Here is a 17,896-nt window from a genome sequence, read left to right as displayed (position 1 = left end):
TGGAGGCGGTTTGTCATGTGGGCAGCCGTCTTCTCGCACGGCGATGCGAGCGAGAGCTCGGTCGCCTGGAAGGGTGGATGTACCGCCTAGAGGAGTTTGTGCAAGACGATGCTCTAGACGTGCCACCGCCTCTCTCGATACGTCTTACGCTCGAACGTGCGGAGCGGGCGAGACGTATCCAGGCTAAGGAGGCCAAGCTCAAGCGTCTACGCAAGCGGCATCAGGCAGTATTGGACTAGATGGATGCCTATTTGGACACCGCCTTCTTCGAGGATGCTGGCTCTCTCCGTGGCGAGGCAAGGCTGCGGGAGCTTGAGCATGAGGCGATGAGGCTCAGTCAGGCTGCCGGAGCGGTGGACAGGGCGCTCCAACTTCTTCTCTAGGAGGAAGAAGATGGCGAGGCTACTCTTTCTAGGCTGCAGTAGAAGCAAAAGGAGGAGGCGAAGGTCCAGCGTGCGGCGGATCTTGCGGCCGTCAAGGCTAAGATCGCAACCTTTTGTCTGCTGAAGCACCTCTAGTGCCCTTTTCTAGTTTTTTTTTAAACTCGGTTGATGCGGAGTGCATCCTAAACCCAAAACCTTATATATGTAATTTTGGCCCGTAATGGCCTTTTGTTTTGTTTATACTCTGCTTTGCATGCACAGTTTTTTTTTGGTGTTGATATGTATTTGACCTGTGCTTTGTCTCTACGTCGGATTCGCCTGCGCTGTTTGGCGCTTGAGTTGAGTTACTCATGTCCTCTCTAGCGATACGGTGAGTCTTCGACTGATCTGTTTTGGATCTAGTCGTTATATTCCTTTTCTGCTCTTGGCTTTTCACGGCGTGGGGTCGGATTGACTCCGACTTTCGCGTTGCAGCCCAGGCGGAACCACGAGGGTGATGCTTAGGTTGCAACGAAGAACAGTTGCTCACGACCAACTGAAGAACCGGACTACGACTTGCCATTTGGCGAGCTGCTATCTGGGGGAGCAGTTGGACATGTCGCTTGTAGAGCCGTCCTTGACGATTGTCATTGACAACATGGACGATAATCGAATCGTTCAGGAATGTAGGAACGTGACGATTGATTATTGTAGGAGCCGTCGCGTGGTGGGATACTACCCATCGGTTATCCTAAAGGCGTGTTAGGATATCCGGCATAGGTCAAGTAGTTCAGGGACGTAGGAGTGTGACTACTGACAGAAGTAATGACACGTCACATGGTAGGTTATTACTTAGGCTATGTTACTCCTAGGAATAACGGCGCCAATCATCAGAGCTGATCATTAACCTGATGGGGTTTTGTTGCGATTGGAGCAACTATGGGGACCTACCATTCTTCTGAAGAGGATTGGTAAGTAGATTTTGTCAGAGGTTTGATGTTAACATGACAGGGATTGTCGTGATTGGAACGACTTTGAGGACCTACCATACTTTAGAAGAGGATTGGTAAGTTAATTTTGTCGAAAATAACAGTAGGGGTCCCGCCATCCTATTAAAGAGGATTAGCGGGGGATTGTGGCTTTGGTCCTAACTATCTGAAGGTTTGACCAAGTGGGCATTTGATGCAGCCCACCTAAGGTGCTAGTCCCGCCTGTTTTGAGAGGTTCGCCATAACAGGGAGCTTGGCTCAAGAAGTGGAGCTCGCCTAAACTGTTAGGTGACTCAAGAAGTGGAATTCGCCTAAACTGTTAAGCTCGCCTGATCTGAGCGGTTTGCCTGTACTGGGAACTTGGCTTAAGAAATGGAAGCGTAGGGGATAGTTTAACCTCTTATACCAGTTGGAGGATGTGAGGACCAGTTTAGACTCATGCACTCATGGGAGTTTGGGAAGAAGAACTAAGGGTAGTACTTCTTCAGATATTTGCCGTTGATGGGCATCATGATCTTATCACCATTTGGCTTGACGAGGCGATAAGCTCCATTCGAATAGACTGTGTCTATCACGAACGGTCCTTCCCATTTGGGCTGAAATTTTCCCTTCTTCTTAGAGGTGAGGATCATCGATCGGCGAACGGCCAGTACCAGTTCTCACTCCTTGAAGGCTTGGCGTCTGACCTTCTTGTCGAAAGCCTTGGCCATTCGGGCTTGATAGAACTCAATGTGCTGTTGAGCTTCTAGTCGCTTGTCGTCCAACGCTTCTAGCTCCGCGAGTCGTCGTTGGTGATTATCCTCAACCGTCATCCTCGTTGCTAGGGTGACGTGGAGGGATGAAATTTGAATCTCTAATGGCAATACGGCTTCACAGTCGTATACCAATGAGTAGGGCGTGTTGCCAGTCGGTGTACGAACCGTTGTACGATATGCCCATAAGCTTTCGCCTAGCTTTTCATTCCAATCGCGTTTGCTAGTGGAAGTTAGCTTGGTCAAAATCTTGATAATCATTTTGTTGAAGGCCTCGGCCAAACCATTCGCCGAAGGGTTATATGCCATGGATGACAGGTTTTGTATTTGGAATTTGTCACAAAACCTGGTGAATGCATGGCTGACGAACTGTGTGCCGTTATCATGAATAATACGCCGAGGCACGCCGTATCGGTATATGACATGGTGTTTGATGAATTTGATCACGTCATTAGTCTTGACCTCTCTTAAGGGGACGTCTTCGGCCCACTTAGAAAAGTAGTCGGTGATCACGAGGATGAAGGCCGATGGCGGAGATATTAGCTCGACTATGTCCATCCCCCATGCCTTGAAAGGCCATGACGCCTTCTTCGGGTGTAGGTCTTTAGGAGGTTGATGCATGTAGTTGGAGTGGATTTGGCATTCATGGCAGCGCTTTGCGTAAGCGACCGCGTCGCTAACCATCCCAGGTCAAAAGTAGCCTATCCTCCGCAGGCGATCCCAAAGCTTGGGTCCAGGCTGATGAGCCCCACACGTGCCGTCATGGGCTTTGCGTAGGGCCTCATGCGCCTCTGCCTTTGAAATACATCGAAGCAACAAGCCGACGTATGACCTCCGATATAGCATCTTAGTGGTTGAATCATAGTAGAACCTCAAGGTACGCCTTCGGATAGACTCTCATTCCCTTGCGTCTTCGGGCAACATGCCGTATAGAACGTAATCGATGATCGAGAGAGGCCAGTCTTCCTGATCAGGCTGATCCAGGGTTTGATGGGTGGCGTTCGCTTCTATGACGTCTTTTAGTCGAAAGAGTTTTCGGCTGGCGACTGTGACTCGTTGGGTCGTTCCTAATGGCTGGGCTAAGTTAGCCACCAAGGGTGCAAGAGCGTTCGCATGCGTGTTCTTGGAACGGAGCACGTGCTCAATGCGGAAACTCTCGAGTGACTCCACTAGTTTGATAGCCGCTTTGTGGAGCGGGATGAGATCGTCGTTCCTGACTTCATATTCGCCAGTCATTTGCTTAACAATGAGTTGAGAGTCGCCGTAAGCCTCCAGATACTTTATCCCTAACTCCTTGGCTAACTCAAGCCCTATGAGTAATGCGTTGTACTCAGCCACGTTGTTGGTGCACGGTTCTGTCAAAAAAAAGGCTCGAGGTAACACATGGCCATGCGGAGAGGTGAGGACCACCCCCACTCCTACAACAATAGAGCCGCTTGTGCCTACATGAGACGCGCCATCGAAGAACATCTGCCACACCTCTGGTGATGAAGTCACATTGGCTTCGTGGGGTTCATCTGGCAGATCTTCAAATAGGTCGGTCTTCGTCCCCAGCGGGTGACTAGCCATAAGATCGTAGATGGCCTGCCCCTTGACTGATTTTTGTGGCATGAAATGGATGTCATACTGAGATAGTAGGAGTGCCCATCTGGCCAAACGCCAATTCAACGCCGCAGGTTGTGTCATGAACACTCGGATGGGGTTCATCCGGAAAATAACGTGAATTGTCTGGCCAACCAGGTAGTGCCGCATCTTTTGGATGGTGAATACTAAGGCCAGACATTCCTTCTCGATCATTGGGTATCGCTGTTCGGCACCTTACCAGGTTTTGCTCAGGTAGTAGATGCCTTGCTCGTGGCCCGCATCGTCGTTTTATGCCAAGAGGACGCCTAGAGAATGTTCCATGGCCCGTATATATATGAGGAATGGCTTCCCTGAGATTGGTGCCGCAAGGACAGGCGGGTTTGAGAGATAAGCCTTGATTTCCTCAAAGTCCTTTTGGCAAGACTCGTCCCACACGAAGGAAGTACCTTTCTTCATCAGCTTGGAGAAGGGTTGACACTTGCCCGAAAGATTTGAGATGAACCTTCGGATGTAAGCCAGTCGTCCTTGAAGCCCTCTTAGCTCTTTAAGGTTTCGGGACGGTCGAAGATCTTGAATAGCTCGCACCTTGTTTGGATCAATCCGGATTCCTTTTGTCGTGACGACGAAACCGAGGAATTTGCCGCTAGACATCCCTAAGAATGATTTAGTAGGATTCATCTTAAGTTGAAGAGTCCTCATGAGTTCGAATATTGCCCTCAAGTCTTGGAGGTGGTCCTCTTTACGACGACTCTTCACGACCAGGTCGTCCACGTAGCATTCGACCGTCTTCCGCAGATGATCTCAAAAGATTATACTCATGGCGCGTTGGTAGGTTACGCCAGCATTTTTGAGTCCGAAGGGCATAACGGTGTAGCAGTACACCCCCATAGGGGTTCTGAATGAAGTGTGCCTCTCGTCCTCGGGGTGCATTTTGATTTGATTGTACCCCGAGAAACCATCCATGAAGGACATCCTCTCGAATCCGCACGTGTTGTCAATGATGACATCCGTGATGGGTAGGGGACATCCTCTCGAATCCGCACGTGTTGTCAATGATGACATCCGTGATGGGTAGGGGAAATTCGTCTTTGGGGCACGTAGCGTTAAGATCCCATAAGTCGATGCAGATATGAATCTTACCGTTTTTCTTTAGGACCGGAACAATATTGACCACCCAGTCGGGGTGTTGTTCTTCCCTGATAAAACCGAATTCGATCAGTTTCTTCACTTCGGCCTCAATTGCCTCCATGATCTGAGGGCGAAACCACCTCTACTGTTGCTTGACTGGTTTGGCATCTGCGCTAATGTTGAGGCGATGCATGGCGACCCGCAGATCCAAGCCGGGCATGTCCTCATAATTCCACGCGAAGACGTTAATGTATTCCCGTACGAGGTTAATGAGGTCCTCTTTTTCCTGGGGAGGCAAACTGCCGTTGATGAATATAGGCTTGGGATTCGCCTCACTACCCATTTTCATCTGGAGGATTTTGTCTTCGGTTGGTGGTTCACGTTGCTCAAAGCGACTGTTCCACTGGGTGTTAACATGACGATCCCACATCTCGTCATAAAGCGGAACTTGTCCATCCTCCGCCATTTCGGCAGGGTCCATCGTGGCCATGTTGACCGTAAGGCCATCGAATAGATCCCTCACGCTGACATCCGAGTCCTATGCCGAGGTTGTTGACGATTGATCCCCCGAACACGCATAGTCGGAATCCTCGTTGGCATAAAAATATAAATTTGACGAGGAGAAGGAGTATCCTAAGCCTCTCCGAGTTCTGTTGAAGTAATTTGAGGGTTTACCTTTGGGTACGTAAGCGGGTCGGATGACCGTTTTGCGTCCTCGGCCGTAATTCAGGCCCTCTAAACCCGTGAGGTCATACCCCATGTCACTCATCATGCGCCTCGCAACTTGACTGTATTGCGAAAACTGGGGCGCTAGGTCCTCGTTCTCAGATTCATCCCATAGCGTGCGTAGGGGATGATCGATTTGACCGAAGATAATATCTTTTCGATAATTATTCCGGGCTGGCACGACGAGCACAGCTTGCGATGACTTGATCGGCTGTGCCTTGGCGATGTATGATGAGCATACTGGCAAGTACAGGGAAAGATTACTGTAGAGTTCTGACCATAGGTTATTGGGCACATCATCCTCGGACGTGGAGCAAGATGACAAATAAGCAAAGTTGGACTTCTCATTCATGATAATTTCCTCCGCCTGGATAGCGTTGGTTACATTGTGACTCTCGTAACTGATTACAATTGACTTGAAGTCGTTTAGGATTAAGCTGTCGCCGTACTCAGGCTCGCTGTCTGCCTCATTGCCACTCTCCAGCTCATCTGCCGGTGGCTCGTCAGGGTCTTGGTACAACAGAGAATCCGTGAAGTAGTTTTCGACGCCTTTAAAGGGTTGTTTGTCGGCCACTACCATCTTCACTCGCTCGTAATTGTCCACATACTTCAGGCACTGGTGTAACGTGGACGGAACTATTCGGTTGCTATGGATCCACAGACGTCCCAAGAGTATGTTGTAGGAAGGTTTGGCGTCGATGACGTAGCAGGTCACCTCCGTCTTCATGTCACCTATTCAACATTTCAAGCGGATTTTGCCGAGCGACCGAGTCCCCGTGGCGTTAAAGCCAAAGATGGTCGTCGTGGTCGAGGATAGGCGCTTTGGCGGTATCCCCAAGTGTTTGATCAATTTCAAAGGCACGATACTCAACACAGAACCTGGGTCGACCTGAATTCGATCCCCTTTTCGACGAACCGACGTACCCTGTGAAGTATAGTGGTCGGTCATGAGATGTGCTCTTGATGAGCATGTCCTCCGGAGTGAAGGTAATGCACGGGACCCGTCTCTCTGTGGTTTGGCAACACGTTGCACATTCCTGTTCTGCATCCTCCTCCCTCGAGAAGTGGGTGGAGAAAACCTCCGAGTCGGCCAGTGCCTCTTGCAGAGCTTCCCGGGTAGGCCTGGATAGTCGTAGGAGATCGTACATGGTGATTCGCGTAGGGATGCTCTTCAGTTACGCGAGCACATTGAACTGAAAAGGTTGTTGGCTTGTGCTTGGCCCATCTAGGTTGGGAGGGTTTGTCGTTGTGGGCCTCGTGGGAGGTCCCGCCGGGTTATCCGTCCTCGTGGGGTATTCCTTAGCGAATTCCTTCCCTGCTCTCGTGGCGAGGACAGTGGTTTCCTCTTCGGAGTCGGTCAGGGTGGTCATCGCTATTTTTTCCTCACCTAGGATGGCGGAGATGACGTTACAATCTTTTCCCTTAGCCCCTTTCGAGGGCTTCATAGTCCATTGTTCGTCGTCAAGGAGGTCTGGATGGACCCACATCACCTGCCCCGATGGCAGAATCTGCGGAGCTAAACCTTTCTCTCGCTGGTTGTGAGGGTCATCGTTGGTGATCTTCCCCGATGGCAGAATCTGCGGAGCTAAACCTTTCTCTCGCTGGTTGTGAGGGTCATCGTTGGTGATCTTTAAGACGGCCTTGGGAATGGGAATTATCCCCGCCGGAGGTTGGACTTCTGGGAGATCTGTTCCAAAGCTCAAGGTGATCATATTTGTGGTCACCTGCTTTTGAACTTTCTCCTTCTTTAGGACCCCCGCATCGTAGAGGGCTTGAAGCTTATCCTTGAGGACGTAATATTTAGTCGTGTGGTGGCCCAGGAATCTGTGGTAGGCATAATAACTCGGGTCATTGGTTTTGTCCACCTCCTTAGGTTTCACGGCTTCTGGCAATTTAATTTGCCCACTCTTGAGTAGAGTGTCGAATGTCGCCACTACCTGGTCCTCTTTGAAGTCGTATTGCCGCGGGGTCGAATGTCGCCACTACCTGGTCCTCTTTGAAGTCGTATTGCCGCGGGGGGCGTTGTTCAAATTGTCTGAGCTTCAGCCTTTGAGCAGCCTTTGGCGCCGGGGTAGAGTCGACGGTCATGATCTCTTTTCCTCTAGACCAAGGGGGATTCTTTGGCACGGCTGGTTCTGCAGCTCCCTTCTTGGGCTGCGGTTCTTCGGCCTCTAGCCTTTTGATCATGTTTTCTACTTGCTCACCCTGACGAACAAGCTCCTTCTATGTCCGGGTTTCCACCGTGCCCACTTTGGATAGGATGTCGGTCGAGAGATTATTGCGGCACATCTCGATTAGCGTGGATTCGGAAACTTGGTCCCGACAGTGGACTGATCGGTTACGGAACCTTTTTACAAAGTCATTGACTGACTCCAACTTTCGTTGCTTTTCGGCGAGGAGGGTGGTCATTGACACCTCCGTGTCGTCGTCGAAGAAGCGGGCGAGGAAGAGCCTCTCAACGTCGGCCCATGACTTGATGGAGCCGGGTTCTAGTTTGCAGAACCATTCAAAGGCCACCCCCTTGAGGGTGCCTATGAATAGCCGGGTGAGAATGGCGTCGTTCCCCATGAGGAATCTGGTCTGTGCCATGAAGTAGTAAATATGTTGCGAGGGCGAGCCCTTGCAATCAAACTGCACCAAACTAATCGGCTTGAACTTCGCCGGGTAGGGGACCGTATCCCATTCGATAGGGTAGGGTCGGACCACCCCCAGCTTGTTCATGTTCTGCTAAAGTTTGAGTGCGTTGAGCTGATTTTGGAACTCGTCGAACCTCTTGTCGTGGGTGCTACCCCCAGTATACGATGTTCCTAGCGACGTCTTGGAAGAGTAATCGGATTGCGGATTACTATTATCTTCCGTCTCAGTTGCCGGACGATGAGGAGGTACCCACTCCTTATCCCCTGTTCGCCGGGGTAAGGTGCGCTGGGTTCTCTTCTTCTTCTTCTTCTTGTTCAGAAGTTGTTCCATCATCTCACTTAGGGAATCTATGGTCACCTGTTGCTCTTCAAGCTTCTGGGCGACTGTTTGCTCATGGACGAGTTTGGTCATGTGCACCCTTGCCCGCGCGTCTTGGCTTGAGCGCGAGGTTTGAGATGTGGCCGCCGCCGAGTGAACCTCGTCTTCACCGCGGGAGGGAGGGGCTAAGGTGGAGTTCATGGTCACGCCATTCGAACTGACCAATGCACCCGCGGCATTCATGGACTTGATGAACCGGGTTTTCCGTCCCTTCTTAGATCAGTTCGTGATTGTTTTTATCGACGACATCCTCATTTATTCGAGATCGGAGGCAGACCACGAGGAGCACCTACGGTTAGCTTTAAGGACTCTGCAGGAGAATCAATTATATGCCAAGTTCAGCAAGTGTGAATTTTGGCTTTCAAAAGTCAGATTTCTAGGCCACGTCATTTGTAGAGAGGGCATAGCAGTGGATCCGGCTATGGTTACAGCAGTTCTTGATTGGGAACCGCCGAAGACGGTGACAGAGATTCGTAGTTTCTTAGGCTTAGCTGGTTATTACAGGAAGTTCATCCAGGACTTCTCAAAGATTTTGAAGCCACTTACACACCTTACGAAGAAGGGTGTACAGTTCATTTGGAGTGTGGAGTGCCAGAAGGCCTTTGATATCTTGAAGACTAAGTTGACTTCAGTACCAGTTTTGACTATTTCGAGTAGCGACAGGACGTTTGTCATCTACACAGATGCATCATTGGCAGGTTTAGGAGGCGTCTTGATGCAGACTCAGAGGGTAGTAGCATATACAGGTTTAGGAGGCGTCTTGATGCAGACTCAGAGGGTAGTAGCATATATCTCACGACAGTTGAGGGTGCATGAGCAGAACTATCCCACTCATGAAGTAGCATATATCTCACGACAGTTGAGGGTGCATGAGCAGAACTATCCCACTCATGATTTGGAGTTAGCAATAGTAGTATTTGCATTGAAGTCGTGGAGGCACTACTTGTATGGAGTGCAGTTTGAGTTGTTCATAGACCACCAGAGTCTGAAGTATCTTTTCTTTTAGAAGGAATTGTAGGTGTAAATTTTGATCTCCCGAAAATAGGGAACTTCGTTTGTATTGATAAGAAGGCTTATTATAAACTAATAAATCAAAATTATAACAGAAGCAGAGGGAATGCCCTCTTTGTTTGGTGTGGGGACTTTTGGTAGCTACAGGATGCTTCGCTCGATGCTCGTGTTGAGTCTGATTCCCTTGGACCGTTCGACCGAGGTTGCTGGGGAGCTTTAGTATGCAGTAGAAGCTCGAGTTGATAAAGTTCGGATCTTCTAGTTCGCCGGCGATCAGGGCTCAGAACTAGGAAATGGTGCTGCTATGCAAAAATTATGAAGACTTTCCCAAAGTTTTCTGACCTCTTTTAAAGGTTGTTGGAAGAGGCTCTTAAATGAAAGAGAGGCAGTTCTGCTATTCCCTGAATTATGGGATATGACCATACGTTGTTCAGAGATACCATGAGCGGTCATTCGAGGAGTCGTGTTTTGCATCACGTCACGTAGGAATGGGAAAGCCCCTCCTCGTACGCGTGATAATGTCTGTCAGATACTCGAGTGGATCTGACCAACTCACCAAGCAACGGCGGCTCTCGCCTCTCGCTTGGACAAGTGAGGTACGTCGTATTTATGAGGGTGCAGGTTGATTTGGCGTTTGTCCGATCACTTGTACTATGAGCAGCCATTCGGCGGGCCTGGAGTACCGTGTCTTCTCTCTTCAGGCCGAGTGAGATGGGAAAGCGGGTTCCCGGTACTCGAGTGGGCTTGGACAGCTCGCCGAATGCCGACGGATCCAGCTCCTGACTTGGACAGCCGAGGTGAGATGCATTTATGAATGTTCAGGTCAACTCGACACCTGCCTAATCATTCGTACTGTGAGCGACCACTTGACAGTCTTGGAGTACTATGCCCTCTCCCTTCGGGTCGAAAGGGGTGGGAAAGCCCGCCCTAGCACGTGGGGTAGCAGATACCTGGCCATATTGGCGGCCTTGAGGTTTGCTGGCGGATTTGAATACAGACTCGGTCGGGCGACTTGTGATAAAGGGTGAATTCCCGTGGCTTTGGGCGGCTTCTCCTTACAGGCGGATTTCTTGCAAGTCCACGGAGGTATTTTTTACCGTCTACAGGAAATCAACCAGAGACAGAGGAGATGGATTGAGTTTATCAAGGACTACGAGTTCGCGATTTAGTATCACCCGGGGAAGGCGAATGCTGTAGCAGATGCTTTGGATAGGAAGCGTCGACATCAGGTTTCGGCTTTGAGGTGTTCATTGTATAGAGATATTCTTACTCTTAGCCAGTTTGATTTCAAACCTGAGATTAGTGGAACCAGTGTGTTTTAGGAGCCGTGTCAGTTCAGTCATTATGGAGTACCAGAGTAGTCAGAGCTCAGCTGGAAGACTCTTGGTTTCAAATCCGAAAGGAGGAGATTTCTAAAGAGCCTAAGGCTGATTGGACCATTGGAGCAGATGGAGGTCTTCAGATGAAGGGTAGGCTGGTTATGCTATCCAGTGTCGAGCTGAAGAAAGAATTATTTGATGAGACACATCATACTAGCTACACAGTACATCCAGGGACCACTAAGATGTATAAGGACTTGAAGAGACACTTCTGGTGGAGTGGTATGTGTAGAGAGATTGCAGAGTATGTGGCTAAGTGTTTTACCTATCAGCAAGTGAAGGCAGAGCATCAGAAACCAGCAGGAACACTTCAGCCTTTACCCATCCCAGAGTGGAAATGGGTGGATATTTCTATGAACTTCATTGTAGGGTTGCCGAAGTCGAAGAAGGGGAATGATTCTGTTTGGGTGATAGTGGACCGGTTAACAAAGTCAGCACATTTAATTCCAGTGAGGACTACATATGCAGCTGAGGCGTATGCGAGGATATTTATTCGGGAGATAGTCCGACTTCATGGAGTCCCTGATACGATTGTGTCGGATCGAGGTTCAGTGTTCACTTCACATTTTGGAGGAGTTTACAGGATTTGTTTAGCAGCAGGTTATCTTACAGTAGTGTATTCCACCCACAGACAGATGGTCAGACAGAGAGGGTGAATCAGGTATTGGTGGACATGTTCCGGGCTTGCGTTATTGACTTTCGGGGCAACTGGGAGGAGCATATTCCACTGATAGAGTTCGATTATAACAATAGTTATCAAGTAACGATCGGTATGGCCCCATATGAGGCATTGTACGGGAGACCTTGTAGATCACCGATATGTTGGGCAGAGCCAGAGGTTAGCTTAATGCTTGGACCAGAGCTAGTGGGACAGACTACTGAGAAGGTAACCTTGATCAGAGAGAGGATTAGCCACCCAGAGTTGGCAGAAGAGCTATGCAGGTAAGAGACAAAGACCCTTGGAGTTTTAGGTTGGAGATGCGGTTATGCTGAAGGTATACCGATGAAAGGCGTTCAGCGGTTTGGAAGATGGGAAAAGCTTGCACCGAGATATATTGGACCCTTCCGGATTTTGGAGCGTATTGGAGTTGTGTCATACAGACTAGATCTTCCAGCATTGATGTCTAGTATACACAATGTGTTTCATGTTTCTATGCTCAAGAAACACTTGCATGATGAGGAGCAGCAACGAGTATTGGATGCACTAGTGATTAAGCTTCAGAAGGATTTGACTACTATAGAGATTCCAGTTTGTATTCTTGCCAGGGAGGACAAGAGGCTTAGAAACAATGTGATTCCTTTGGTGAAAGTTTAGTGGAACCGAAGAGGCGTTGAGGAGATTTCTTGGGAGCGCGAAGAGGACATGCGTCGCGACTATCCACACATGTTTGAGCAGGTTAATTAAAGCTTATTGTATGATTTATATATATGACTTTTAGATTCATGTATGGCGATGTTTATGCTTAACACTAAAATGAGGGTACTAACACTTATCTTCTAAGTACTTGGAACATATGGTATATATATGAGGGGTTCCTTGTTTGGATTTTTCGCTCGATGTACTTGTTCCATTTAGTTAGGGGTTAAGTAGGGGTATTTACATTTTAGATGGTTAAGTGTAGACATCGAAGATGATTTTCGGGAGCGCGAAGATATTATGCCGCGCGGCTTCCTGCACCTATTAAGGAAGTAGATTGATTTATGTGTGTGATTATTTGTGTGGTTATATTTAGATTTAATGCTAGAATGAGGATATTTCCGCTTTATTCTTAATCTTTTGGAACACATGGTATATATATGGGGGGTTCCTTGTTTGGATTTTTCGCCCGACGTACTAGTTCCATTTGATTAAGGGTTGAGTGGGAATATAGTCATCCTGGATTGTTAAATATAAATATCGTTATATGCTTGCCTAGAGTAATACTATTTGTTTGAATATGCTTTCTGAATTTCGAGGACGAAATTCTTTTAAGGGGGGAAGAATGTATAACCCCGTATTTTATTAAAAGTATATGTGAATTATTAGTGATAAATAATTCTATTTGTGGTAAATGACTTGAGGTCATGGATATACTTAGTAACAAGTTATTAGACATGTATGAGTGTGGTTCATAGAGTTTCATGCATTGGTTTTGGCTGAATCACAAAACATGCACGAATCTGGAAATTTATATCTGCTCAGTCGACTTATGAGTCAACTCATGAGTCTACTAATGAGTCGACTGATGAGTCGACCAATGAGTCGATTGACGGGCTGAATTCAAGTTTTTCTTTTCTTTTGCGAGTTTGGTTTGGTTTGTTTCGGGTTTGACCGCTTACATAAAAACTCTCGTACTCGAAACCAACCCCAAAACTCATCAGATCCCAGAGAAACCCTAGCCCCTCTCTCCTCTCAAACCCTAGTTCATTTGTTGCGATTTTTGGGGGATTTTTCAGAGGGTTTCAGTGGGTTTTGGCGAGGTGCAGCATAGGGGATATTTCTCTCTCGGATTCAGGAGTTTGTCAGCATACCAGAGGCAGGTAACATCTCGCCCAATCCTACACCCACTGTTTGTATAGTTTTATTTGGTTTTATTTCGGATTTATTGAGCCTAAATCATTATATTGCGTATAATATATAACCATATGGTATATGATGCAAGAAATCAGATGTTTCAGTTAATAAAAAAACTCACCAACGTTTTTATAATGTAGATCCAGATATGGAGTTAGTTTTAAACATGGGTTTCTTATGATTCTTTGTTTTCAATACGTTTTTAAACATGTATAAATATGATTAGGGTTTTAATGTAAATAATTACATACAAATCTTTCGTTCTATTGATATACATGTGTTAGAATCGAACATATGTTGCTGGACATGGTCAAAGAGAACTTTTGTTTATAAATTTTTGCAGATAATCATCATAAGCAGAAAAGTAGGGATTTTCTGCTCAGTCGACCAATGAGTTTATAAATTTTTGCAGATAATCATCATAAGCAGAAAAGTAGGGATTTTCTGCTCAGTCGACCAATGAGTCGACTTATGAGTCGACTAATGAGTCGACCAATGAGTCGACTGATTGGAAAACTTTAGTTTTTTTTTGTGTTTGTCTGGTCGACCAATGAGTCGACCAATCCTAGTCGACTTATAGGATTGGTCGACTCATGGGTCGACTGACGAGGGGATTTTTAGTTTTCTTCAGTTTGGATCTATGTGAGTTATTTCAGTTTAACTGAAACTATTTATGGTTGTTTATTGTTGATTCGTGCTTCAATATGAATGAGAAGTTTGCCTCGAATGATGAGTATTAGAAATTTATTATAACCTGTATCTTTACATGTGAGTTGACATGTGGACACGAGTTTAGGTTTGCGCATCGAGACACGTGAGAAATAAGGGTATATGCACCTGTTCATATAATTCATCTAGTCCATGTGGTGGGCAATTATGATGGGTAGTCCATGTGTTGGACATTGATCGCATTCAATCCATGTGTTGGACAGTTTTCATATGCCGTCCATATGTTGGACATCCACTACATCAGTTTAGACCTTGAGAGTTTACACTGACACTTACATAGGCTGGACATGACACTTATATAAGTTATGACACGACATCGTAATTTAATCTGAGATGAGGTTGCCTTCTTTTATTAATGTTCTTGTATTAGATTTTAGGTTTGGTATTTAGGGATGTACAATTTGAGATACAAGGTATATACATGAGGGTTTCCTTGTTTGGATTATTTCGCTCGACGTACCTATGCTCGTGTTGTAACTTCCTAAATACTAAAATCCTCTTATACATAGGTATTTACAATCTGAGCTACATGGTATATACATGAGGGTTTCCTTGTTTGGATTATTTCGCTCGACGTACTTATGCTCACATTGTAATTACCTAAATAGGATTTGTGATTTTATATATATGTTATAACTGTATTTTCTGTATACAACTAGCCCTTTTCCTTGGGGTTGGTTGTGATGTTGCTCGCAAGCACTTTGACGCTCGTTGTCCCTCCCCCTTTTAGGTAACGAGCCAGGAGCCCGGAGAGTCGGAGGTTGATGGCGAGGCACTTTAGCTTCAGCTATTCTTTTATAGTTATATTTTACTTTTGAGCTCCACTGTAGGCTTTTGTTTAGACATTTTGAGAGTTTATTTCTAGAAGTTGTAAAGGCTGTGTGCCTTATCTCCTCTTTTTCAGACTTTATGTATTTGAGACTTGTTGGAACTTTAGTTTATTCATTTCAGATATTGACTTGTATTTCAGTATGTTAGATGATGAAATATTAATTTGATCTCTATTATTTCATCAGTTGACTCTTGTGTTATATTTTACTTGGTTTTGTACCTACACCTGTTATTGACTCTACTAGAGAGAGAGTAATTATGATGGTGAAACATGTTATTGCACGGTGTGGTGCATGACAGGTTTGACATTCTTGGTTTCACCTTGGACTGCAGCCATGTGTGAACCTAGGGGCGTCACAATGAAGAATACTTAAGAACTATTTTACAATTACTTTTGGAACACAAATTGTATGCAAAGTTGAAGACGTGTGAATTTTGGTTGGAGAGTGTCTCATTCTTGGGGCATATTATTTCTAAAGAAGGGGGTGTCAGTTGATCCTTCGAAGATAGAGGCAATTGTTGATTGGAAGAGACCTAGCACCGTGACCGAGATACGAAGCTTCCTGGGATTGGCTAGTTATTACAGAAGATTTATTGAGGGATTTTCCCGCATCGCAGCACCTTTGACTTGATTGACTCAGAAAGGGGTCAAGTTTGAGTGGACAGAGAAGTGTGAACAGAGCTACCCGGAGTTGAATGATCGATTTGTGTCTGCACCTATACTCACGATTCCTTCTGGATCAGGTGGATTTGTGATATATAGTGATGCTTCTCATATTGGCCTTGGTTGTGTTCTTATGCAGAATGAGAAAGTAGTAGCATATGCATCCAGACAAATTAAACCTTATGAAAAGAACTACCCTACACATGATTTGGAGTTAGCTGCTGTTATCTTTGCATTGAAGATTTGGCAACACTATTTGTATGGGGAGATTTGTGACATCTACACAGATCATAAGAGCCTTAAATATATTTTCACACTTAAGGAGTTAAATATGAGACAAAGGTGATGGTTGGAGCTAATGAAGGATTATGATCTTAATATTCATTATCATCCCGGCAAGGCAAATGTGGTAGCTGATGCTTTGAGTAGGAAATCCAATGCTAGTGTTGCCACTTTGATCACAAGTCAGACGCATATGCTGGAAGACTTGAGGAGACTTGATATTGATATTCGACTTCGAGGATCTAGAGTGATGTTTGCTCATCTTGAAATTCAGCCTGCTTTGATTGACAGGCTTGTAGCTGCACAAAGTGATGATCCAGTTCTTTCAAAAATTAAGGCAGATATGGAGCGAGGACTTCAACATGATTTTACAGTTCATGATGGAACTTTGAGATTCAAAAGCCGCTTATGTGTACCTAATGACCTACAGTTGAAGAAAGAAGTCTTAGAGGAGGCGCATTGTTCAGCATATACAGTTCATTCTGGATCTACGAAGATGTATAGAGATTTGCGAGAAACATTTTGGTGGAATGACATGAAGCGGGATATTGAAGAATTTGTGTCTAGGTGCTTGGTGTGCCAACAAGTCAAGATTGAACATCAGAAGCCTGGCGGATTACTTCAGCCTCTTCCAATTCCTGTGTGGAAGTGGGAGAAGGTAACAATGGATTTTGTGACTGGTTTTCCTAGGAGTAAGAGTGGTAATGACACTATATGGGTGATTGTTGATCAATTTACGAAATCGGCTCATTTCTTGCCTTGTAAAATTACTCATTCTCTTGAGAAGCTTACTGAATTATATGTTAAGGAGATTGTGAGATTGCATGGGATATCGGTGACTAATATATCAGATAGAGATTCAAGATTTCATTCTAGATTTTGGTAAAGTCTGAATAATGCTCTGCGAACACAATTGGGTTTTAGCACATCTTATCATCTGCAGACGGACGGGCAATCGGAGAGGACTATTCAGACATTGGAGGATATGTTTCGTTCTTGTGTTTTGGATTTGAAGGGTAGCTGGGAAAAACATTTGCCTTTGGTGGAGTTTGCATATAATAATAGCTATCACTTCAGTATTGATATGTCCCCTTATGAAGCACTGTATGATAGGAGATGTAGATCACATATTTGTTAGGACCAGGTAGGAGAAAGAAGGCTGCTCGGTCCTGAGATAGTACAGATTACCACTAAGAAGATTCAACAGATACGTGAGAGGCTTCAAATAGCTCAAAGCAGGCAGAAGAGCTATGCCAATAATAGAAGAAAAAAGTTGGAGTTTGAAGTCAAAGATCATATTTTCCTTAAAGTATCACCTACTAAGGGAGTGTGATGAGATTTGGAAGAAATGGCAAGTTGAGTCCAAGATATATTGGACCTTTTGAGATTTTGGAGAGGGTTGGAGTTGTAGCATACAAAATTGCATTGCTTCTAGAGTTGGCTAAAATTTATAATGTTTTACATGTATCAATGCTGAGGAAGTGTGTACTTGATCAGAGTCATGTATTGAATTATGAGCCTATTGGGATCAGGGAAGATTTGACATATTCAGAGTATCCAGTTAGAATTTTGGACTGGAAGGAGCAAGCCTTGAGGTCAAGAATGGTTAAGCTAGTGAAGGTTTTATGGAAAAATCATTCAGCTGAAGAAGCTACATGGGAGCACGAAGATTAGATGAAGGAAAAATATCCTAATTTATTTGAAGACTCAGGTATGTCCAAGTTTTGAGGACAAAACTTCTGTTAAGAGGGATAGTATGTAATAACTCTAGGTTTTATTGGTTATTTATATATAAAAGGAAAAGTATAGGTATAGGACTTTTATGTAAGAATTGTTAGAGGGTTTTAATAGCAAAAAAAGGATCTTTATAAATTCTCAAAACCCTACATC

At 45.6% G+C, this 17,896-nt stretch overlaps 1 protein-coding gene across 1 annotated transcript; it reads left to right on the top strand.

The window, feature by feature from the left end:
* Nucleotides 17,339-17,680, top strand: LOC109839042. Its single transcript, XM_020407472.1, has one exon. The coding sequence runs from the start codon at nucleotides 17,339-17,341 to the stop codon at nucleotides 17,678-17,680; it is 342 nt and encodes a 113-aa protein (XP_020263061.1).

Source organism: Asparagus officinalis, chromosome 4 (assembly GCF_001876935.1).
Source record: "Asparagus officinalis chromosome 4, Aspof.V1, whole genome shotgun sequence".
Classification (NCBI taxonomy): domain Eukaryota; kingdom Viridiplantae; phylum Streptophyta; class Magnoliopsida; order Asparagales; family Asparagaceae; genus Asparagus; species Asparagus officinalis.
Note: the sequence above shows the minus strand (reverse complement) of the source record. Positions and strands in the feature narration are given on the sequence as shown.